At 36.3% G+C, this 25,788-nt stretch overlaps 1 protein-coding gene across 5 annotated transcripts in view; it reads left to right on the forward strand.

The window, feature by feature from the left end:
* Nucleotides 1-4,048: 4,048 nt before the first annotated feature.
* Nucleotides 4,049-25,788, forward strand: part of igsf9bb (immunoglobulin superfamily, member 9Bb) — a 143,139-nt gene continuing 121,399 nt past the window's right edge. For all 5 annotated transcript variants that reach the window (XM_051093246.1, XM_051093248.1, XM_051093247.1 and 2 more), the window contains exon 1: nucleotides 4,049-4,360. In XM_051093246.1, the coding sequence (XP_050949203.1) occupies nucleotides 4,297-4,360 (64 nt within the window). In that variant the 5' untranslated portion in view covers nucleotides 4,049-4,296. The remainder of the gene's footprint in view (nucleotides 4,361-25,788) is intronic.

Consider the following 25,788-nt stretch of genomic DNA (forward strand, 5'->3'; position numbering starts at 1 on the left):
ATCTTTCTGTGAAGTAATATACTTGCAGCAGTACCTACAAATACCTACATATTGACAGTATGTACAAGCAGGTTAATAACTCATACGGGTGAGTGGGTGGCTTAAAACTTGGCAATGAATGTACATTCTGAGACAGATAAGTGAGAGGTTACAAGAATTCATAAAGCCTCCGAGTGTTGGAGTTGCCTCTGAACAGTGTGTCACTGAATGTGGGTTTATACACTCAGTGTACAAGGATGGTACACTCATCAGCTAAATACAGTCTGAATGGGCATTTCTGGAGGATTTGAAAGAGTTTTTCTTTACAATAGAACTGTGATATTAATGGTGCAATCAATAAATCCTGCATTGGTAAGTCAAAACATTTTGTAGATTAGTCCATTAAGAATGGTACCTAGCTTTAAGATTTGTATAATTTGGATGTTTAGTGTCCTGAAGTCTATAAGTAAGTAGTAAAAAAGCATGAAACACTGGTTGAGAACTGTCAGTCTCAGTCCAAGCTGCTTTACCATAAACTCTCTGAAGTGGATGAAAGTTTTAAGGTCTATAAGCATTGGCAGAACACCAGAATTGCCATTAAAATTGCTCAAATGGACAGTATAGCAGATTCTACCCTTTAAATTGGAAGCAAGATGCTACATGTGAGTTTACAGCTGTCCCCTATTGGACTGATTTGTGGATGTTCAAAACCACCAATTTAGTAAAGAACACAGCATGCATTAAACATTATGCTGCTGTACACTGTAATTATTTGACACCTCTGTATTCCTGGAAATTTGCTTTTTAAAATTTTATTTGCACTGAAAACAGCCTACAACTCCATTTTAACAATATATGATATGTGACAGGTGCATCAGTTTAAATTATTATAAAAATAAAGTGCTTTAATGGAAAATTCTGTCATTTTTACTCACCCTCATTATGTTTCAAAGCCATAAGATAGAACTTATATAGAACAAATAAAGAAAATATATAAATATATGGCTGACATCAAACAAAAAAAAATATTTTTTTAAATCTGAACATGGATACCAAAATGATGTTTCAGAAAATATCTGTTCCCAAAGCAACTGTATAAATTAGTTGTATGGACTACTTTTTCAGACGTCACTGTCAGAGATTGTGCGCCAAATAACCATTACCCATTACTTTGACAGAAAGGGTTAGACTGGGGTAAATTTTCAGTTAGGTTCTATTTTTAACCATCATTAAAGCAATGGGTTGCCAGTTCTTCGCCTTCTCTTTGAATCTGCTTTCATAACATGAAAAATGCAACCAGCACAAAAAAAAAAATTTTCTTTTACCACAAATGTTTTATCTTATCGAGGATGTCTCTCTATTTTTTAACAGGTTGCTATATTTTCTTTCTCTATTTTGCTGATTATTGCTGCTGAAAATGGTCAATTATAGTCATGTTTTGGGCTGTACTAATCGGTCGGATCGGGAAAAACATGGAGTTTGAGGCACAAAAGACATTTGTGGTTGGCAAAACTGAATCAGGATTTTCATGCCAAGAACATTCTTGACAACATTTGTGTCTGTTCTTATCATTTCCAGTCCGGTAGGTGAAATATTAAGCTAATATCTTAATTAATATTGCTCGTATGTATCTTTACTACCTATTAACTTTACCTTGTCCAAATATTGGGTAACACTTTATAATAAAAGTTCAGTTGTAAGTCATTTATAAGTTATTAGTTGATGAAATAATCATTTACAAAACATTGACAAATAATTAATAAGTGATATGCTAACAATTTGTGTTAATTTACAAGTAATTAGTTAATGATGAACTAAACATTTACAAAACATGACTATGTGTTTGATTGATTATTGACAATGATTAATAAGTGATATGTTGAAAAGCACAAAAATGCAATTATTCTAAAACTATTTTCTGTTTTAAATAATAACAAATTATTTGCTGTCAAATGAATAACTGTGTAAACCCTTTCTCTCATCAGCACAGACTTGTGTACTGTGTGGAGTGTGTGGGATCTAGTGATAATGTGAACCAGTTTTAGCCTCCACTGAAGATCACATCAGGTCCACAGCGCTAAAATACTCCATGTGTTTACCACCTTTACCCTCACCAGTCAGCCCTTACATTGCAGTACACACAACAAATATTCAAAACCTGTTGTGTAAACGCATGAATAAATCATTTACAAATATTTCTGCATCCCCTAATCTAAAGTGTAAACTACTCATCAGTTGTAAATGTTTTACAAACTTACAAACTTTACAAAAGTTACAGGTTGTGTGGGTATACACACTGGGAGGAAAGATCCACAAATGATGAGTAAAACATTTACAACTGATGAATTGTTTACACTTTAGATTAGGGGATGTAGAAAAATTTGTAAATGATTTATTCATCTTCAGTGGAGAGTAAACATTTCAGTGATTGACATTTCAATTGTTTATAATTGATTAATAATATATTAACTAGTAACTTATTAACCATTAAGGATCTGTTTTATTATTTCATGATATGCTATTTTTTTAAAGATAACTTATGACAGATTTGTAAATCGTTATCATATTACTTAATCATTTGTAAACGTATAGTCATGTTTTGTAAATTATTAGTTCATCATCTAATCACTTGTAAATGATTTATAACTTAATGCTACAAAGCATAGATAAAAATACTAACATATCACTTATTAATTTATTTCATAATTAACTAATTGCTTATAAATGACTTACAACTGAACGTTATTATAAAGTGTTAGCAAATATGGTGCCATTTCCTGCTTAATAAGTCCTCCTTTGTATAATTTAGCAGCTTCCACAAAGTTTTTCTGTGGTTTAGACAGCATAAATTAGCAGAACAACATATGCAGTAGTAGACAAACTGTGCAATGCATGCTGTTGTTTACATCCGCATCTGGGTAACTGACTAAACAGTGCAAACCCTCTACAGACTGATATTTACAGTTTGGTAATAAGTTTTCAGTTTGGACATTCTGAGCTATCGTATGGAAAAGAGCTGTTTTAAGATTCAAAAAGTCAAACAACAAAAAAAAAAACAACAGCATGTGGGTTTGTAATTACTTGAGGACAAACAAATGACAGAATTTTCATTTTTGGGTGAACTATCTCTTTAAGAGTATTTCAGTACATTTTAAATGGTTGTATTCTTTACACTGCAACACTTAGATTCTTTCCCTTGTTTCCAGGCAAAATATCTAAAAATTCTTAAATCAAGAAGGATTTTCTAGACAAGTAAATATTGTCTTGTCAAGCAAAATGATCTGCCAATGGAGTAAGCAGAATAACCTTGTTTTCTGTTTAATATAATATTATTTTGTTTACTTAATTTTTACTTGTTTTTTATGAAAACAAGACAATAATTTTTGCTTGTCAGGATATTTTGGCTGAAAAATCTAAGTAAGAAATCCATTTTTTGCAGCTTATCTGAATCATAAAGATTTTTTGGACTCACTAGGGGCACTGAAGCATGATTTCGTGCTATGAAACTATTTATTATTTTAGTGAGCAGCAATACAAATTACATTGCCTTAGATTTACTTGACTCATATCACCTGTGCAGTACTCTCCTCCTCAAAACTAGTTTAGAGCTGAAGATTTGGTTCAACTATGATGTCATTAACAAGTGACATCACTACTACCGGAGAATTCAGTCTGGCTCCAGATTCATCATGTCTCAATACTAAGACGGCGCGCAGTGCAATCGATGGGACGAAATACGAATGACGCATACAGGTTGAGGATTTCCTCCCCACACATGAAAGTGTGACGTTTACCCCTCCGCACCTTTAACTTTCAGAACACGCGAAGCCTTGTACCTACGCTGGGCATCCGACAGGCTGCTTCCACGATTTCGCTTTTGCGCATGATACTGCGGTTCCGACGCCACTTCACGCTCCAACTCACCTTGAAACGCGGTGCTCTCAGTTTTTACATGGAGAGCGACGGAGAGGCGACCAATCCCCGCCCCGACGCCTCCCCCACCGACCAATGAAATTCGAGCGGGGGCGGAGCTAACAGCTAAATTGTCATGCTTGGTTTCACGCTGGCATTGCCATCGAGCCGCGTCTGGCTGCCGTGCGCTGGTGCAGGTGCTCTATTTCATCGAGAGAGGATGCGAAAGGAAAGAAGGGGAGGGAAAGAATGAAGGGAACCGTCGGAGAAAAGTATGCAAGGCATGAATAAAAGGGTATCAGCAGCTGACAGTGTGTCTAACGTCCAGGGGCTCGGCTAAGAATGATTTATTGAAAGGGGCACTTTGAGATATGATGAGGTTTCTCTCTGGTTGGCAATAGTACTATGATTTGGTATGTGGCCACTTTGATAGCAAGTGTATTCAGCACCAGAGGAACAGCTGCTCAAGGTGAGTTGAAGTGCAATTTATTATATTCAGCCTTAAGTTTGCTTAGTTTTTTTTTTTTTTTCTAGTTGTTAAAATTATTCAGGGATTTTTTAATATTTAAATGCTGTCTTATTCATGTTGAATATTTTAAAGTGAACAAGCAGTTCTTGTTTCTGTTTTTTTTTTTTTTTTACATTATTATTATTATTTGAATGATAGTTTTCTTTTTGCTCATAAATATTATTGCTGTGTCATTGGTTAGTGTAATTTCTGTTTCAATGATAGTTTTTAAGTAATTTGATCTTGCAAAACTGAAGGGTTTGAGCTGGTGCTTTCTATTCCAACCATTTTCACCTGTTCTTCAATCCAATGAGCAACTTTAAGCTTGTATACTTCATATTATGTGTGTTCTGTCAAATTAAAGAGATTGATCACCCCAAAATGAATATTTTGCCATGATTTACCCTCAAAAGAAAAAGGTACCACTGCATATTTAATATAACTGAGGCTGTCATTTTGGCTAACATGTCCTTAATGGTTTGCAACCTCAGGAGATTGAGATTTTTGGGTGAAATATTTCTTTAAGCTCTGAGAATATACATGGGAACTTTAATTACATGTCTTTTAATGGGGATCTGTTATGTATAACTCGTATGGTGCTCAATAGCATTTTATTATGTAAGTGTTTTTGGCTGTTTGCAGTTTTATTTATTCACTTTTTGAATACTATGCATTTTTAGATTTCTAAACACAAGAGAACTCTAAAGGAGACATCATAATTGTAATTCAAAATGAGTTCTGTGAATCTGATCGACCTTCAGACTAGTTTAAATAAGTGGTTTGTCTTTATTTCAAATGTTGGGTTCATGGACTCACATAGCCCTGCATTTTACAACTTGTCCACTAGAGGGCTGCTGCCTGTTCTGCAAGGAGCATCCAATCTTGGGTCACATGAGAACTTTTTCATTGCATGCACTGTAAATAATCATTCATTTCCCATGTTGAGAGAGCCATTATATCACGTTCAATATTCAGCTGTAGATGTAGGTGATATTTAACTATAATTTTTATGTATATAAAGCATAACTTGATCATCTCACCTTGCTAAACTTGAGCTGTGTCATCTGCTTAATATGTCAGTGAGACGTCTTTCACCTTGCTGTTCTGACTGTGCACTTTGCTATGTACGCTCAGTGTCTCCCTCCTGTGTGTCAGAGTCACGCTGCACTATCCCAGCCCCAATGCAGCTCTCTCCCTGCCCTCACCCTCCCGTCTCAAGCTGTCAGCTGGCAAACAGGCCCGCAATCACCAGCTACAAACCTGGCCGGGTGCCAGATCTCTACTTTGTTGCTCTGTCTAAACAGAGGACTCAGAGGCAGCAGACTGAGAGCCATGAGCTGATGCGTTGCTCCGCGTAGGCCCTCGAGGCTCAGTGCTGGCTGACCACACTTGTTGAAACGTCCAGCAGTCCACCTCAGGAACAGGCCAGCTTCCCTTAGATGTGCCTGACATTTGTCTCCTTTAAACTTGTTTTGCCAAATCAACATGTCTGTTCGAATATCATTTTGGCAGGTGCTCAAACTGATCTTTTTATCTAAATTTATCTAGTTTGGCACCAAAGAGGTATATATTGCCAGGAGAGAGTTATCAAATAGCATTCCTGTTCATGTCAAGAGTTTTGAGCCAATCACCTGAGCCCTAAAGGACAGGTGACTAACATCCCTGTTGAAAAAAACAGCATATGCTCTTTAGGTATGTTTTGAAGCATGGCTGCTGGTTTGAGCTGGTTTAAGATGGTCCTTAGCTGGTCATTTGCTGGTCCTGAGCAGGAGCTAGTTGCTTAGGACCAGCACAAGACCAGCTAAGGACCAGCTTTAACCAGCTGCCATGCTTCAAAACATACCTTACCAGCATACGCTGATTTTTTTAACAGGGATAATATAATATATGAGCAATGTCATAAGAGCAGCCTTGCGGTATGGCTGTATATTAGCATGGCTGTACTTTTCATGGCATATTAGTTATATAAAGTATTATTTATTGAACAATAATATATAAATGAACAACAGTAGCCAATATAAAAGTATTTATAATAGGAAGTTTGTACAATAGGAAATAAACACAAGCAAACAATTCAGTCAAAAGTAGAAAATCAGCGCTCTCTCGTTAATACAGGATTTAATTACGTAATTAATTACATAAAAAAAAGATATGAAACTTAACTTTGCCCTAAAGCCTAATCGATGTGCTCTGTAACAAGTAATCGATTAATAAGACCAAAGATCTCAAAATGTACAAAGATTAAACATAAACTGTCTGAAATGACCCAAATTGCATAAAAATCTGTTATAGTATAATCTGTTCCAAATTATACTAAAATTAAGTATTTTATAAACCATCAATTTAATATAAAAACACAAAAAACTGCCAATCTGGGACATATATCTATAATAGAAAACACTCTGAAGTGGTCGCACCACATGATATTTGGTTGCACCACATGATATTTCAAATTCAGTCCACCTAAACAAAACAAGCTAGCTTCCCACAAAAGGTCACTATGAAATTTCTAATAAAAATAAGTACTTGTAGAAATAACTTAATATTTATTGTTTTTTGAGGTCATACCACATGATATACCAGCTGTTAAAAAAGGTTATTATTTTTCCAAATATTAAAAAGTTAAAAACCTGCTTGATGTTTTCATGGACCACTGGCAAACTGCTATGATGCAAAGTCCTATCTTTAAATGGATTTCAACATAAAAGTCCCAAAATGGTAGTTTCTTGATGGTCGCATCACATGATATTTCATAAAATGGAAATCATCAGACAAAGTTTGTTTGTATGTTATGATGGAAATATAAATACAAATGCTTTGCAATTTTATACAGATTACAAAACACATTGGAAATCATGCCAAATAGTGCAGAAAATGAATCAGAATTGGTTATAGGTACTTTCAAAGACGTTACCAAAACAACAGTTATAGCTGGACGGTCGCACCACATGATATTTGGACATTTTGAATAACATTAAAATTACAAATAACTAATCTTTTTTGAAAAGTTAAAGTGGGTCCTTACATAGGAGTATTGCTTCATGTTTAAGGCATCTTTTTAATGCATTTAAACCAGACAGAAAATTTAGGTGTCACGTCATTGACCCATATATACATGTATGTATATGCAATGGAAAAGCTGAATTTTCAATAGCTATTACTCCAGTCTTCAGTGTCTTGCAGAAATAATTCTAGTCTGCTGATTTCTTATTATTATCAATGTTGAAAACAGTTGTTCTGCGTAATATTTTTTTATTATATTATATTATATTATATTAGTGAAATATTAGCTTTTATTCTCCACAATGCCACAGTCACAGCATCTACCCGAAGGTGCTAACAGGCCTTGCTAACCAGCCAAATCTTGACTCCGTGATTTGAGCAGACAGGATGTGATTTGAGCTGATGTGGATACATGTGAAATGATGGTGATTTGTTTTAGCAGTTAGCACCTGCTAGCAGACTAGATACTGCCGGGTTCTTAACCCTTAGGCGTTGTTGATGTAGCTGCCAGCTGGAAATGGAGAATCTAAAGAAAGCTTGCTCTGGAGGTTTGTACCGGAGTCTATGTTTCATGGAAAGCCTGTTAGAGGAGGGCTAGCGGGGGACCTGACAGCTGCTCATTTTTAAGCGGTGTTGGATAACATTGGATGTGTTTTCCAACAGTCATCACTTCTCTTTCATCCTCAGGCTGTGATGGCTTGATCCTCATCCAGCGGAATGATAAGCGTGTAGGCTTCTTCCCTGTGGAAAAATTAAAATTGTTTACATAACAAACAAGCAGCCTGTCATCACATCTGGATGAGTTTCCAACACAACTCACACAAGCATGTCGTTTTCATATAGTTGTTTCTGTGTTTTGGTACTACAGATTGCAAAATGAAACCCTCAAATTGATATATTTCATCTCATTGGCTCTCTTGACCGGTACTTTCGATGTCTTGTAATTATGATTTATAATGTCAGCTATAATCCACCCAAATCCATGGCAGGCGTTCTAATCAAACAATGAAAAGCAGCTGACTTGCGCTGATTGCATGGAAAGCTGCAGAATGCGAACCACAGAGGGCACAGCTGAGGCAGCCAATTTCCAAATGCATTTTGTTGGCTCCAGTGATTCTGAGCGAGGGGTAATGCTTTGGGCAATAAAGAATAAAGTGGAGTTTCAACTATTAGAACACAAAAAGTTTTTTATTTTACTGCTACTTTTTATTTGTTTCTTGGGCTTTTACTTTTTTATAGGACAAATAAGTTAGGAAACAATAGAAAAAGTAGAGGGACAGGCTAGCTGGACCCCAAAATAATAATAATGATTAAAAAATCTCCAGTGTTGAACAGTGTTTTGTCTTGTTTTCCAGTAAAAATATACGTTAAAATAATTTTTTAAAGTTACAAATAAAATAGATGAATGAGTACCTTTTACAAGAAAATAGCATTGGCACTTCTTTGTTATTATTGGTAAAATTTACTAGTAATTTCTGAGTGAAAATAGGCTTCTCCCCAGTGTATATAAACATCCTCCAAACAATAGCTTAAGATGTGTAAAATATCTTCAGGTCAGTACTAAATAAAAAATAACATGCATTTTGTATGATCCCTCTTATTTTGGTAAAATAATTAACATTTTGCAGATTCTGCAAGGGGGATGTAAACTTTTGACCACAGCTGTATATACTGTACACACACACACACTAGTAAGGATATGGTCATTTTAGGGCACTGGGAATTGCAGTAGGTTGTGAATCATTATGTTTTGTCATATTGCATGTACATTTGGGATAGCTTGTTCAGTTTTAAACAGGAAAAAACTGACAAAAATCTTCAAATAGCTCCCCAGCGCTGTAGACTCTGATGTGAATGTCTTATCTATGTCTGTGGCTGGATTCCATTTCTACTTTCTCAGCACTTCAAAGGCCGTTTCCTGTCTCTGATACTCTCTCTCCTCAACACTATCAGTCTAGTCTGCCACCATAGCCAGTTATAAAGCATGTGCCCGAGCAGACTCCCTGCTGAAGCAATAGAAGACTTTGTCTCATTCAGAAATTTGTGGGTAGAGCTTTTCAGAACTGGATGTTTCTGTTATCCACAGACTTGTTCAGCTGTTAGGAAGTTGGATATATTTTGGCCATTATCTCAGCTTCTGTCTTTCTGGGAAGAATAATGGAAGTATAGAATGATTTCTGTAACTTTGCTGTTGAGTTACAGCCTCTGCTGTTCCTCACTGTAGTCTTTAGGTTTTCTGAAAAACATTATGGGAGGGAATGAGGGAATACTCAATAATATGATATTATGTAGGGCCCTATGATTTCTGCAATGCAGAAAATGTGGGCAGAATTGCAAAATCCAGTCATAAAAATGGAATTTACTATTTAACTGTATAATGTTACAGAATTTGCAAAATTTTGGATGAATAAATCAAAAGTAGGTTAGTACACTTATATCCAAACATGATATGGATTAGTGTCAGTGAATATTATGGTGCAAAAATACTATTTAAATACGAATCCTGCACATTCTACGTGTATCTGTGTGAATGAATGGCGTAGATGCACGGTTTCGTTTACTACACGTACTGACGCGCACATGACTCTCGTGACGTTTTCAGCCTCTGCATGAGTACATGAACATAAACATAATCGCTAAAACTGCACTGAGAGTCTCTTTTGGAGCATTTTACAGTTTGTTTTGAGAATCATATCATATACACACAGAAACTTATAGGTCTTCACAGCAACCCGAAAAAGTTTGGTTTAACTTGAAGAAACTGTGACAGAAATATATTACTTCATGTAATGATAGTACTAGTATTACTAATAAGTTATATAAGTTATTAGAACATTATTTTTTTAAGCAGTATTTACCAGAAAAATTATTTACCAGAATTTATTTTAAATACACAACAGTATTTCTGAAAAACAAAAAACAAACAAACAAAAAATATATTTTTTTAATACAACCAATTAATTAGACATGCATTTGATTATTAAAATTTGATTAAAAAAAAGCATTAAATTGGAATCCAGAAAATTAATTCACAGAATTTGGTAAAAAATTAAACAGAATTTGAGGGTGGAAAATGCTGTTAAATTGTGTAATTTAGTTAATTAGACATGCTTTTTGATTAATAATTTTTAATTTAACCATTTAAATAGAGTCTATAAAATTAAAAATGGAAAAACGGAATTTGGAAAAAAATTAAACAGATTTTATAGGGCCCTAATTATGCGGATATCTGGATCACAGTACAATCATATTGTGATATTGTTTTATGGTTAGTATTCAAAATGTTGGTGTATTGTGATTATAAAGTTTTTTTCTTAAATATATTTGTAATATTTTGTAATGTAAACACTTTAACTAAAATATTTTGTTCTATAAAATGATAAAACTGTGTTTTAAAATATTGCATTACTTGTATAAAACATAATGTATGCATATGTGTATATGTATGGGTATATTACCAACTGTTTAATATAATATAATATAATATAATATAATATAATATGTGACCCTGGACCACAAAACCAGTCATAAGGATGGCTATATTTGTAGAAATAGCCACCAATACATTGTCAAAAAATTATCAAATTTTCTTTTACGCCAAAAATCATTAGGTTATTAAGTAAAGATCATGTTCCATGAAGTTTTTTTGTAAATTTCCTACTGTAAAAAGATCAAAACTTTTTGATTAGTAATATGCATTGCTAAGAACTTTATTTGGACAAATTGAATGGCAATTATATCAATATTTAGATTTTTCAGATTAAGATTCCAGATTTTCAAATAGTTGTATCTCACCAAATATTGTCCTATCCTAACATGGAAAGCTTAATTAATCAGCCTTCAGATGATATAAATATCTTAATTTCAGAAAATTGACCCTTATGACTGGTTTTGTGGTCCAGGGTCACATATAATATAATATAATATAATATAATATAATATAATATATATCAAATCATTTTTAGTTATAGACCACAGTTATGTTGCTGTAGGTGCCATATTAAATTTTAAGTGAATTTTTAGCTATTTTAAGTGAAAACGAAGCCGTGAGGAAGTGTCTTACAGTCTTTACATTGGCACAAACTGTCTAGATCACAATTTTCGTAACTTAGAACTGTCAAAACTGTTTTATGGAGTATTCTCTACTACAGTTTTTTTTTCGTAAAGACATTTAGTCAGTTGAAAAATCAGTACAGTATGTTGTTAAACAACAGTAGTTTTCTTGAGCGCACTGTACATTATTATCCCTCACAGCCGCATTTTCATTACTGCCAAAAATTAAATATAGCACTACCCTAAGACCTATAACTTCAAACCCTGGTCTCCTAACATTTTTTTCTTAATATGTTCCTCAATTAAATCACTCACCACACACATACTGTAGATACCCCATGAACCTTGAGTGCTCTAGCATCAATTTTTCACCAAAGGCTCTTCTGCATCCTGACTGATGTGGATAGGAAGTAACAGGCCACCGCTGGCCCAGGGCGAAGGGCTTGTTCCATAAAAGTCACTAACCTTTATATGTCAATCAGCTGCTATTTGGGCCAGCATTGACTCTGGTCCCCCTCCCCCCAAATGCAGTCTTCCTCTGTCTGATAGATGCATGCAAGACAACACTAGCGGAAGATGTTCCATATATAGATACCTTCATAAGAGCCCTGTGGAATTTGGTTAATTATGCATGACTTAGCTCTGGCGTTGAAGTAAAGACAGTATGTTTCTAAATCAAGCTCATCAACAGATGAAAACCTTCCCCTCCCATGTTGGAGAACATGCCAGATGACTGTTTTATTTATGTCAAGGTACTCTTTCCCTCCATTTAAATGTCATCAGAGATCTCGCAATGTAAAACGATCAAGTTTACATGTATTTGGTAGACACTATTATCCAGTGTGACTTCAACATTGCTTCCACCACTTAAAAAACCTTCTTTTTGGGTTATTTTATGTATCATCCACACTGGGAATGGAAGAACTGGGGTTTTTCCATGTACTTTGTGTTTAGTCAGTGGAAAGCAGCCTCTTGGTCTGTAAAAGCTACAGCTTAACGTTTGTGGAAATCACTGAGCAGAAAGCTTTTGATCTTTAAAGAATTGAGAGCAAGGGCCTATTGATCGATACACTCTTTGCTCTTGTTCAGATCTGCATCTGTGATGTGGCCACAGCCTACAGCACACCAAAAGGATCTTCAGTCATCCCAGAGGGCCGTTGTGCATGGAGAACCTTGCTTCTGTGTAGTTTATGGATGATGCTATAATGCGGTGATATCTTGAAACACTTCTTGGTTTCAGAAACAGAAATGTCCCTGTTTGATTGACACAACTGAAAATGATGACACTCAAGGACACTTGGAAGATGGTACTCCAGCAGTGTGGTTAGAGTGCTGACTAATGGAGGAGTGATGCTGGGTGGAGGTGTTTAGTCTGACTCAGCGTCGGGGGAGCAGAGGAAGAATCATGATTCAGCATGTGGTAGAAACGGTATAAATTCTTTGGTGGTTCAGAGTTTGAGTCAGTGGGATATTAGGAGTATAACAGGAGTCAAGTTGGGTTTTTGTGCAGTATGAAAAGTATTGGGTTTGGTACACTACTGTTAAAAGGTCTACTTTTATTCAGCAAGGATGCTTTAAATTGATAGTAAAAGCATTTGTAATGTTACAAAATATTTCTGTTTCAAAATATGCTGGGTCATTCCGTGTCAACTCAACCAGAGGTCCCGGCTCAGTTTTTTGATACTGCTAATATTTTTTCTAAAGAAAGATAGACATGTATAGTGATGAAAGCCAAAATATTAAATGTCATGGATGAATATTTACTGAGTAATCCACTATTTTGTAGATGGGAGTCAAAATGGCAATTTTCAGCGGAGATTCAGAGCCAGATTCCAAAGGGGTAAAATGACTTCAGAAAGATGGCAGTGTCATCATTTTATTTTTACACAGAGATTGGTATGTTTTGAGTAAAATCTGTTGACTTCAGCAATCTTTGTTGCATTTTGTGACAATGGTGACCATTTAAAAATGGGGAAACGGCACTTTTCAAGTTTTTACTACAAAGTTTGCATGTCTGCAACTCAAGAAATATTAAAGATATCTTAATGCACTTTTAGATGTTGGGTCTTAACAAACGTTCCTTTTGGCACCGTCATTTTTAAGGCCCTATGTAGTTTGGTTCCAGAGAATTCCCAGCAAGCAATTTTTGGTCTAAAAAACGTATATTAGCCGTTGAAACACAGCCTAGACGTCTAGGCTAAAATAAGGTTGTCATTGGGCTGTCAGTGAAAATTCAATAGACGTCTAAACATAGCCCTAGAATAGACTATACATATATATATATATATATATATATATATATATATATATATATATAAATATAGAAATAAAACCAAACACCTTGTAAACGCTGTTGACTTTGCTTACATGATGAAATATCATATATCTCACAAGTATTTTGCCAAAAAATGACATGTAACTAAATTCAAGATTATTTGGTCTAGAAGTGGGTTACAAATAGCCGGACTATATCGGGTCTATAGTTAAACTAGACGTTGAAATGACGACTATTGCTTGCTGGGTTTGGAACAGGAGTACATTGTTAAAATGTACACATTTTCAGTGGTCAAAACCCAAATGTGTCAGATATGGGCATCTCAATGAGGCTTCATGTCCAGATTGTTGAATATTACCCATTTTCAGTGGTTGAAAACTAAATGCCTCCTGACAAATGACTGATCTTTGTGTGAATGTTCACAAAACTGGACAACTTTCTGAGTAGTCTGTTTTAAAATGGCAATTTTCAGCTGAGATTCAGATCCAGATTACAAGGGGGTAAAAATGACCTCAGAAAGAGAGAAGCATCATAATGTTATTTGTACACAGAGACTGGTAGATCTGTTTGTAAAATCTGTTGACTTGAGCAATGGTGACCATTCAAAAATGGGGAAACGGCACTTTTCAGGTTTTTACTCCAAAGTTTGCATGTCAGTAACTCAAGAATTAGACAAATAAAGATATCTTAATGCCTTTTTAGATATTGAATCTTAAACTTTCCTTTTGGAATTGCATTTTTAAGGCTCTTTATAGTTTGGATCCAGAGATACTGGAATTTCAATATGGCTTCAGGAGTAAATTGTTAAATTGTATGCATTTTCAGTGGTCAAAAACCAAATGTTGATCACTTTGCAGAAATATGATACTTCTTTTCTTTTAAAGAGGAATGTCTGAAGAACAAATAATGTTGAAACTAGATATGTATATTCTTTCCTTCTGTCAAGACAACTGCATTGATTATACCTGTCTGAGTGCCATAAATATTCTTTTTCCAAAGTGTGCATGCCTGTAACTCAAGAAGTATTATATATATTGCAGTATGCTTTTAGATTTTAGTTCTTAGTTCTTTTGGAATCATCATTTTCAAGGCAGTGTCATCATTTTATTTTTACACAGAGATTGGTATGTTTTGAGTAAAATCTGTTGACTTCAGCAATCTTTGTTGCATTTTGTGACAATGGTGACCATTTAAAAATGGGGAAACGGCACTTTTCAAGTTTTTACTACAAAGTTTGCATGTCTGCAACTCAAGAAATATTAAAGATATCTTAATGCACTTTTAGATGTTGGGTCTTAACAAACGTTCCTTTTGGCACCGTCATTTTTAAGGCCCTATGTAGTTTGGTTCCAGAGAATTCCCAGCAAGCAATTTTTGGTCTAAAAAACGTATATTAGCCGTTGAAACACAGCCTAGACGTCTAGGCTAAAATAAGGTTGTCATTGGGCTGTCAGTGAAAATTCAATAGACATCTAAACATAGCCCTAGAATAGACTATACATATATATATATATATAAATATAGAAATAAAACCAAACACCTTGTAAACGCTGTTGACTTTGCTTACATGATGAAATATCATATATCTCACAAGTATTTTGCCAAAAAATGACATGTAACTAAATTCAAGATTATTTGGTGTAGAAGTGGGTTACAAATAGCCGGACTATATCGGGTCTATAGTTAAACTAGACGTTGAAATGACAACTATTGCTTGCTGGGTTTGGAACAGGAGTACATTGTTAAAATGTACACATTTTCAGTGGTCAAAACCCAAATGTGTCAGATATGGGCATCTCAATGAGGCTTCATGTCCAGATTGTTAAATATTATTACCCATTTTCAGTGGCTGAAAACTAAATGCCTCCTGACAAATGACTGATCTTTGTGTGAATGTTCACAAAACTGGACAACTTTCTGAGTAGTCTGTTTTAAAATGGCAATTTTCAGATGAGATTCAGATCCAGATTACAAGGGGGTAAAAATGACCTCAGAAAGAGAGAAGCATCATAATGTTATTTGTACACAGAGACTGGTAGATCTGTTTGTAAAATCTGTTGACTTGAGCAATGGTGACCATTCAAAAATGGGGAAACGGCACTTTTCAGGTTTTTACTCCAAAGTTTGCATGTCAGTAACTCAAGAATTAGACAAATAAAGATATCTTAATGCCTTTTTAGATATTGAATCTTAAACTTTCCTTTTGGAATTGCATTTTTAAGGCTCTTTGTAGTTTGGATCCAGAGATACTGGAATTTCAATATGGCTTCAGGAGTAAATTGTTAAATTGTATGCATTTTCAGTGGTCAAAAACCAAATGTTGATCACTTTGCAAAAATATGATACTTCTTTTCTTTTAAAGAGGAATGTCTGAAGAACAAATAATGTTGAAACTAGATATGTATATTCTTTCCTTCTGTCAAGACAACTGCATTGATTATACCTGTCTGAGTGCCATAAATATTCTTTTTCCAAAGTGTGCATGCCTGTAACTCAAGAAGTATTATATATATTGCAGTATGCTTTTAGATTTTAGTTCTTAGTTCTTTTGGAATCATCATTTTCAAGGCCCTACATTGTTCGGTCTTAGAGATATGGGCATCTCAATGAGGCTCCATATCCAGATTGTTGAATACCTCCCATTTTCAGTGGTTGAAAACTCAATGCCACCTGACTAATGACTGATCTTTGTGTGAATGTCCACAAAACTGGACGACTTTCTGAATGTATATAAGCAGTAGGCTATTTTAGAAAGGAACATATAAAAGATGAAAAATTGGAGTTAGGGAGAGTCAATAAATGATTAACAATTTATGATTGATTTATTTAGTCAAAATAGTCCGGAATATAATTACTGGTGCCTCCCTAATGAGAATTGTTAGTTCTGTCCAATGAGATTTCAGTGTGGGCGGGGCTATTCAGTGTGACGTTGCAGAAACCGTGGCTGATTATGACAAAAACTCAGAGAAATTTGGAAGAGATACCACTGTTTATCACGTTTCCACTTCACGTCTGCATAGAACACAGCATAACACAGGACACTGTCATCATCAGACAGCGATGAGATCGAGATGCCAGACTGCATGTACGCTTTCAGATCCCGCTGTATCGCTTGTGTCAGGAAAGGCTGCTGGACTTCACAATGAATTGACAGAGATGTAGAGAGTGTGTGTGAGCCTGTGACTCCGCTGACGTGCGTGGGCCCGGCAGGCAGCCAGGCAGCGTGCTGATCGCCTCTCTCCCCGCCCCCGACTGGACCGCTTCCCCTCGCGTCTCATTTTTCAGCTGTCCATTGATGTAGCGCACTCTGTTTCCTCCCGCCCGGCTCCACCATGTCCATTAAACATTCATACTCTGGCCATGAGATACTTCAGTACTGTACCCCAGGATACTCTCTTTCTCAGTCGCCGCCTCTCTCGCTTTTCTCCCCAGCCCTCATTTTCCTCTCCTCCGCCACCATTCTTCAGAAGGCAATCAATTCAGAGCGATCGCTATCTGTGCATCCATCTCTCTCAATCTGTCTGGCTGCGCTATAGATCTGTTAAAATTAGATTCATCATTGCAACGAGTCCATGTGTTTGCTCACCGTGTGCTGCGGTGGATGCCTGGCACGGGACGTGACGCAGGCGGGATGCTGACTGGCTGTGATGAATCAGGCCCTCCTGAGCCGCCTCCTTTCCTTCTCGTAGCATGGCGCCTACCTTCGATCAACTTTCCCTTCAAATCCAAACTATCCAACCTTACACCCTAAACATATCTGCCCTGCCTATTTCACTCTGAGGTCAGCGAGACCATTAAGAAGATTTAAAGGTATATTTCGGATCAAAAAAGGATGCTAATTAACGATGCTACATACGATTTTTCAACCACTAGATGTCACATGGGAGCACTGCATCTCAGACCAAAACAAACTTGTGTTTGGCCACACCTCAGCCCTCCTTTCAACTACACACCTCCCCACCTTGTGCAACACATCAGAAAAACTATTATGCTGTTATAGGTAACTACTAAACCTAGCTGCTATAGACTAGGTCTAGAGCCAAAGGCCCTTTTCTTTGCAAAAGAACACTGTTTTTTCGGTGGAAGTTGGCCTTCTGCAGAAAGCTTCGTACTGTGCTCCGGCATCTTGCTTTTACAGTGTGGTTTGGGAGGTCACTCTCACAGTCCCTTTATAAAATGAAGTGAGGGCCAACAGTTTCAATGGAAAGCTGCTCAACAAAAGCAAACACGTCCCAGCCTTAGTACTAAAATGTGAATTTTGCTCAGATCCTATTTTTTGTATAGCTGTTTACATTGTTGTTTTAAATGTGGTCAATATCAGATTTGCAGTGTGAACAGTTCATGGTTCTCAACTGACACATATGTGCAAAAGAACAATACAAACAGGGTTGCCAGATTTTCACAACAAAACTAGCCCAAAACTAGCTTAATCACATTCCGGGGGGAAAATATTGCGTTAGTGGGGTTGCTTCACCCCACAGAGTTGGAAAAACAGCAACAGTGGAAAAAAGCGGGAAAACTGTGGACTTGGCAACACATGGAAGTAAACATGGAGGACATAAAGTAAGCGATTATGCGTGTATTTATTGTGTGATCTGCTGTAGAAGCCAGTGAAATTATGGACAGGCAATATGAAAAATAAAGACAAGGATGTGACAGAAGAGAGCAGAGTTTTTAAACTTTTATGATACAAGCCCTCAGGTTTTGCTATAGAGTTGTCACTGTAATACTTATGAGTTCTGACACATCACTGTACTTCCACTGACTACCTTTTGCAGCTGTCTTGATAACTTCAGGTAAAATCTTTGAAGTGACTCCCATGAGCACAGAATCGTGACGCATGTTGTCCTAGAGCAGGGATAGGCAACTTCGGTCCTGGAGGACCACTGTCCTGCAGAGTTTAGTTCCAACCCTAATCAAACACACACTGCCTGTAGCTTTCTAGTGATCTGGAAGACATTAATTAGCTTGTTTAGGTGTGTTTGATTAGGGTAGAAGCTAAACTCTGCAGGACAGTGGCCCTCCAGGACTGAAATTGACCTGATCTAGTGTGATGTACAGTAAAAGTCGCATAAATTCCGATATGACTGCTCAGACTGTGGTCGCTTTACAAAATATGACCTGTATCGGATTTAGTGCCACATATGGAAGTGACCCAAATCGCAATTGAAAGATCAGATTCCAAGTGCTTTGTGCTCTTCACACTGTCATGAGTAAAACAGATTCGAGTCACATGTGAGCAAAAAAAAAACACATTGTTATTTTAATGTGGCCAATATCAGATTTCCAGTGTGAACAGATCAAACTTCTGAACTGATCTGTATGCACAAAAGAAGGATATGAACAGGGTTGCCAGGTTTTTACAACAAAATCCACCCAATTGCTTCTCAAAACTAGTCCAGTAATGTTCCGGGGCCATAAATATTGCGGTAGTAAGGTTGAAAAACAACCAGCGGCAACAGTGAAAAAGTATTTCACGGGAAAACTGTGGACTTGGCAACATTTGCGCAGTACACTATCATACGGAAGTTAACATGGAGGACATAAAGTAAACTGATAAGTGTTTATTTATCATGTGATCTGCCGCAAAAGCCAGCGAAATTATGCACAGGCAAATTAAAAATGAAAGACAAGAATGTGACAGAAAAGAGCAGAGTTTTTTTTTTTTTTTTAAGATTTATTTTTTGGCATTTTTGGCTTTATTAAGACAGGACAAATCAGAAGTGACAGGTAGCGAAATGGAAGAGAGATGGGGCCAGGATCGGGAAAGGTCCTCGAGTTGGGATTCGAACACGGGATGCCTGGAGCGCAACGGCGCTGTATGGCGGACAGAAGGGAGCAGAATTTTGAAACTTTTATGATACAAGCCCCCATGTTTTGCTTGTATATAGAGTTGACACATCACAGTACTTCCACTGACTACCTTTCGCAACAGTCTTGATAACTTCGGGAATGTAAAATTTGAAGTTGACTCCCATGAGTGCAGAATTGTGACGAATGTTGATCTAGAGTGACGTAAAAGTCGCATGAATTCCGATTTGACTGTTCACACTGCGGTCACATTGCAAAACATCTGACCTGTATCAGATTTAGTACCACATATGGAAGTGGCACAAATCAGAATCGAAAAAAATCAGATTCCATGTGGTTTCTGCTGTTCACACTGTCATGAGAAAAACAGATCCGAGTCACATCAGATTTGGGCCACATTTGCCTGCAGAGCGAATGTGCACACTAGATTATTTGACCAGAATCAAACATGTTTGATAGTTAAGATTTGAGTTCAGGAACGCTCTGTCTCGATGTACAATGGAAGTAAATATGTGCCAATTTTTATGCCATTTAAAAGCAGAAATGTGAAACATATAATTTATAAAAGCATATTTTTTTTTAAGGTTTTTATATTGTCATCACAACAAAGTTGTAAAATTTTATATAAAATTACAAACAAAATATAAATTAAGTTATGTTTATGGCATACTTACTAATGAAATATCAAGTAATTAAATGACTGTTTGGTCCCAGTTACTTGGTGTAAGAACCAATTTTTTGGAAAGGAAAAATGGTAATTAACATTATGCCACAAATGCTGTTGATTAAGCCTAATTTGTTTTTGGAACATTGCTTTAATGTTGGCAGCTGGCAGTTTTGAGAGCAGAATTACTTCATGGTAGTGTGATAGTTTTTGCTGTTAAATTAATATTTGGGGTTAAGTATGAGCTTCTGTTATGTAAGGTGTGACATGGGATATGACACTTTCATGTGCTTCTTCACAGTGCTGTGGAACCAGTGGGAAAGAAATGTTGTCAGGAGACATTCGCTGTGCCATCTTGCAATGTGCAAAGTGTAATCTTCAGACAGATTGACACCAAGTCATCTTTTAGCCTCTGTGTTTGGAAGACGAAAAGACCATGTGTTCTGTGTGTGTGTGTTTTAATTTTGGGCACACTGGAACAGACACATTGCACGTCTGTTGAACTATGCAAATGAGTTCTCACAGGCCAAACAAGCACCACCTAGCATTAGCCCACCGGATAAACCAGCACTAAACTAGCAACATGGAAATTCAAGCTGGTCTAAGTTGAGATGTGCATCTGTTTTATACTTGTACTACTTTCATTGCACCAACAAACCATTTTGGCAGGAAACAGCTTGTTATTGACTGTTTAGCCAGTCGTTGTTACAAATGAAAACAGTTTGCTGAGCTAGCTTGCTACTGTTAGCATGTTTTCTGGGCTCTCCTTTTCTACTTTCATTGCACCAACAGTTTCATTACTACTTTAATTGCACCAACAAACATTTTTTGGCAGGATACAACTTGTTATTGACTGTTTAGCCAGTCACTGTTACAAATAAAACAGTTTGCTGAGCTATTTTGTTACTCTTACTGTTAGTGGAATGAACTACAGCATGCGAAAAGCATACTAGGTGCACATAGTGAAAAGGTGAAGGGGAGGTAAACAGGGAATAACTGTCAGATCGAAATAGAGAGATGTATTGCCAGAGAATCCAATTGCTGCTTATATAATGCTAGCCAGCGCAGAGAATCGTAGGTGTCTTCTGCCATTGCTAACCCAAATGTGCATGTGTTTGGGAATATATTTAGATACAGAGGCTGTTTTTATCTCAGTTATTTTTATATTCGATAGGATTAATGACCTGATATTTTAAAAGGTGTTCCCGGGAATTGCTGTAGCGCCCAGCGCTGCTTTCTTTGAGTAAAAATGAGCCAGTAATTATCTTGTTCTTTTTTAAATGAGCCTTTGTATTGTTGTATTCCACATTTTCCAGTGAAAATCCTAAACAATTACAATAATTATTGTAGTAAAATATGGATTTGGATTAGTTTGAAACAGAAATCCTACCTTTTGAAAATCATTCAAAACCAATGAGGTGGTGTTAGCATGTGCAGGTTTTAGGGGACAATAGGTTTTAATCGTCCAATCCCAGATGAACAGTTTTTCCTCTTTTTTTATTTCTCAAAGCACACCATTGAGAAATCCATCTTGTGATTTGGATACTCTTCACCTCAATATTAAATTTACTCAAATGTCATACGAAACACATTTGTTGTTATATTATGCCATCAAGTTTCTTTATTAGACATTTTACCTCACAATTTCCTTTCAAAGAGAAACAAAGTATAATTATTCCCTCTGGAAATTTGGGTAGACATTTTAATTATTCTGTCATCTAGGAGAACTCATTTAGGCAAATATATTATTCTTTATAGTGAAGACAGTCCCAAAATGCATTAATATGAGCTCAGTTAAAAAAAGGTATTTGATTGAATATTGAAAAGTATTAGAGTATCATGCTGTTAGCTTAGCGACATGCTAATGTCTTACACTGTTAAAATCAGTTGTATGCTGAGTTTCCCATGCAGATTGGAGATGTACTAAAGCATTCAGAATCAATCATTTGAGGTACTATGACAGTTTGGATGTTTCCGAAAGTAGCTGCCTATTAAGATTTTGAAACAGCTAATGTTTCACTTCTATCCTGTTTGCCATGCAGAGCATGTGTAATCAGTAACGTGCAGAGATTTTCTTGGGAATGATTGTGGATCTTCTGTCTTGGTTGCGGAAGTGATGCTGGAAGGCTGCAGATTAATCACTGACTCTTCAGCCATGAAAAGTTGCAGACTAAGAGGATTGAATACAGTCAACATTTCCCCAACAATATAGGATTAGCTGCTGGCGCCTGCCATAGATGCCTGGGTATGTTCACAATCTCATATATTACAGTGTGCCCACCATTGTCAGATTTGCTGTCTTTGCTGGCAAATGAGTGTGGTTTAGCTTAATGGAATTTCACAAGTGATGAAACATTTCTGTCCAAATTCTCTCCAACTTTCTTACCTTCCCCTATAAAAAATAAGTAAAAAAATAAAGTTTGCATACTTAAAAAAAAAAAAAAAAAAAAAACAAATATAGTACATACTTGCTTAGAACTTGAAATGAAACATGAAATACAGTTCAAGTCAAAAGTTTACATACACCTTGCAGAATCTGCAAAACGTAAATTATTTTACCAAAATAAGAGGATCATACAAAATGCATGTTATTTTTTATTTAGTACTGACCTGAATAAAATATTTCACATAAAAGACATTTACATATAGTCCACAAGAGAAAATAATAGTTGAATTTATAAAAAAATGACCCTGTTCAAAAGTTTACATACACTTGATTCTTAATACTATGTTGTTACCTGAATGATCCACAGCTGTTTTTTTTGTTTAGTGATAGTTGTTCATGAGTCCCTTGTTTGTCCTGAACAGTTTAACTGTCCGCTGTTCTTCAGAAAAATCCTTCAGGTCGCAAAAATACTTTGCTTTTTTAGCATTCTTGTGTATTTGAACCCTTTTCCAACATTGGCTACATGATTTCTCACTGAGGACAACTGAGGTATTCATATGCAACTAGTACAGAAGGTTCAAACGCTCACTGATGCTTCAGAAGGTTAAATTTACCCTGATCTTCAAATTAAAAAAGTTTTCACCCCCCAGCTCTTAATGGATTGTTTTTCCTTCTGGAGCATCAGTGAGCATTTGAACCTTCTATACTAGTTACATATGAGTCCCTCATTTGTCCTCAGTGTTAAAAGATAAATCTCAAAATCAGACAGTCATTGTTGGAAAGGGTTCTGATAAACAAAAATGCTGAAAAACCAAAGAATTTATGGGACCTGAAGGGATTTTCTGAAGAACAATGGGCAGTTTATCTGTTCAGGACAAACAAGGAACTCTTGAACAACTATCACTGTATGTGAACTTTTGAATAGGGTCACTTTTCTAAATTCAACTATTTTTTCTCTTGTGGACTATATGTAAACACCTTTTATGTGAAATATCTTATTCAGGTCAGTACTAAATAAAAAATAACGTGCATTTTGTGTGATCCCTCTTATTTTGGTAAAATAACATTTTGCTGATTCTGCAAGGTGTATGTAAACTTTTGACTTTAACTGTATATTTCAGCGTCAGTGGGAGATTTTTATCTTTAATCTAACAGTTCTTAAAATCTCAAATGTACTGTTGCCTTTCAAACTTTGTAGTTACTTGAAATGCGATTGTATAATCTGTCATTTTTCCTGGATTTAAACCAGCACGTGTCAATCTGTTGGCTTTTGGTTACTTGCCAGCAATCAAAAAAGGCAATTGTCACAAAAGCTTTAAGACCTCATTAGTGGAAACCCATATTTTGTTTCTGTTTCTGCCTAGCCTGTTATTGAGTCAGCCTCTAACATCATTACTACACAGTCATTTACACACATGCCTAAAGGAGGAGTGAACGCTGCCTGGGAGAGTTGGGGAGGAAATCAGACTATCCTCGGAGGAGTTTGTGGAGCTGGATCTTAATCATGTGGCCCTATCTGGAGGATAGATTAACCTCTGTAGCCCTGACAACGCAAGCTCACAACAGCTGCGGGATATTGAAAAGAGAGTTGGCAGCGATACGAGAAATGCGACGCATCTAACAGATGACACATGAAAAATTAAAGAGAATATTTTTTGACTTCACGCATAAGATTTATTTTTCAGCGTAGAGCTTCTCATTCACAAATGTCAAAAAGGCTATTAAGTGTTCAGCTTCATTGTTAAACCGCATTTCATCATTTGACCATATGGTGCTGATGTGTCATGTGATCACAAAAATCTGTGGATTATTTTAGCCATGTATAGGGAGTGGTTTTGCTGTTTACTATACATTTTTAAGCTGATGAGGCTTTTTGGCCCTCTAGAGCGCATGCTGAGCTTTCTGAAGATCAGGTTGCTCGACCTCACAGCCAGCGTTTCACCCTCAAGACACCCTTCACATTAAACACAAGTGCATATTTAGTGCTTCAGTGAAATCAAATTCTTATTTAAGGATGTGCTAGTCTATATATTTCAACTAAATTGACTACAGTAGTCAACAATTGAAGTGGATCAAAACAGTTCATCAGAGTTGTCCTAAGACAAGAACGAGTGTTGTTTTGGTTTTAGGACAACTTTGATGAAAGGTTTTGATCCACTTCAGATGTTGAATACTGTAGTTGGTGGCTTGCCTGAACCACTAATTGTCTCATCTCTCATGAAGAAATAATGAATAATGAAGTTATTTGAGATTCATCTGACCTGATCAAACTTGTTACTTAACACAAGGAAGTCTTAATGTTTTTAAAGAGGTCGTTTGATGCAAAACTCACTTTTACATGTTGTTTGAACATAAATGTGTGTTGGCCGACACAACCACCCTATAATGATAAAAAATTACCCAGTGGTATTTTTTAAATCTTTTTAAGTAATATCTCCTTTTTCAAATCAAGCCATTCTCAGCATCTTGTCTATGTGTTGTCACACAGACTATCGCCGCTCCCACGATAGTTGATTGATACGGTTGTCTTACCTTAGACCCGCCCTGAGTGAGCTGTAACAGTCCGACCGCCATTGTTTTGACTCCGGTGCAGGGTAAGACAAGAATGTCTCTGATTGAGCAATTGAGGTGTTTTGTTTTTGGACGTAATAATGAACATAGCAGTAGTCATTTACTCCCAACATCAGAGCCGCTGAAGACGCAGAGGATTGATGTTGCTTTTGTTTTTAAAGGAAATGTGCCGATCCCTGATCTGCCTAATTGTTTGCGCAAATTATTTGTGATGCAGCTTCACCTACAGCAGAAATGTGTATAAATGTTTTTATGCATCTCTGCAAATCGCCTTTACTAATAATGTGCTAGTTAGCAAGTTTTGTGGCTAAATGTGGCTAAAGTAAACAGAATGACCCGTCAGCCCACAGAAGAGAGGGGCGGGGAGAGCAGAGCTCATTAGCATTTAAAGGAACATGCAAAAAAATGGCTTGCTCTGAAAAGGACTGATTTTGACAAGGTAAATAGGGTGCTTTTTTACACTACCACTAAGAAATTTTAACCAAAGTATGTTATAGACTTCTCATTAAGACGCTAACGAATCATATCAACTTGTGGAAAATGATGACCCCTTTAAAGGGAACCCCAGGTATTGTATGGCTTAATACAGCATAAATGTTGTCTCCTACTGAAATATGTAGTAGAAA

Source organism: Labeo rohita, chromosome 21, assembly GCF_022985175.1.
Source record: "Labeo rohita strain BAU-BD-2019 chromosome 21, IGBB_LRoh.1.0, whole genome shotgun sequence".
Lineage (NCBI taxonomy): Eukaryota > Metazoa > Chordata > Actinopteri > Cypriniformes > Cyprinidae > Labeo > Labeo rohita.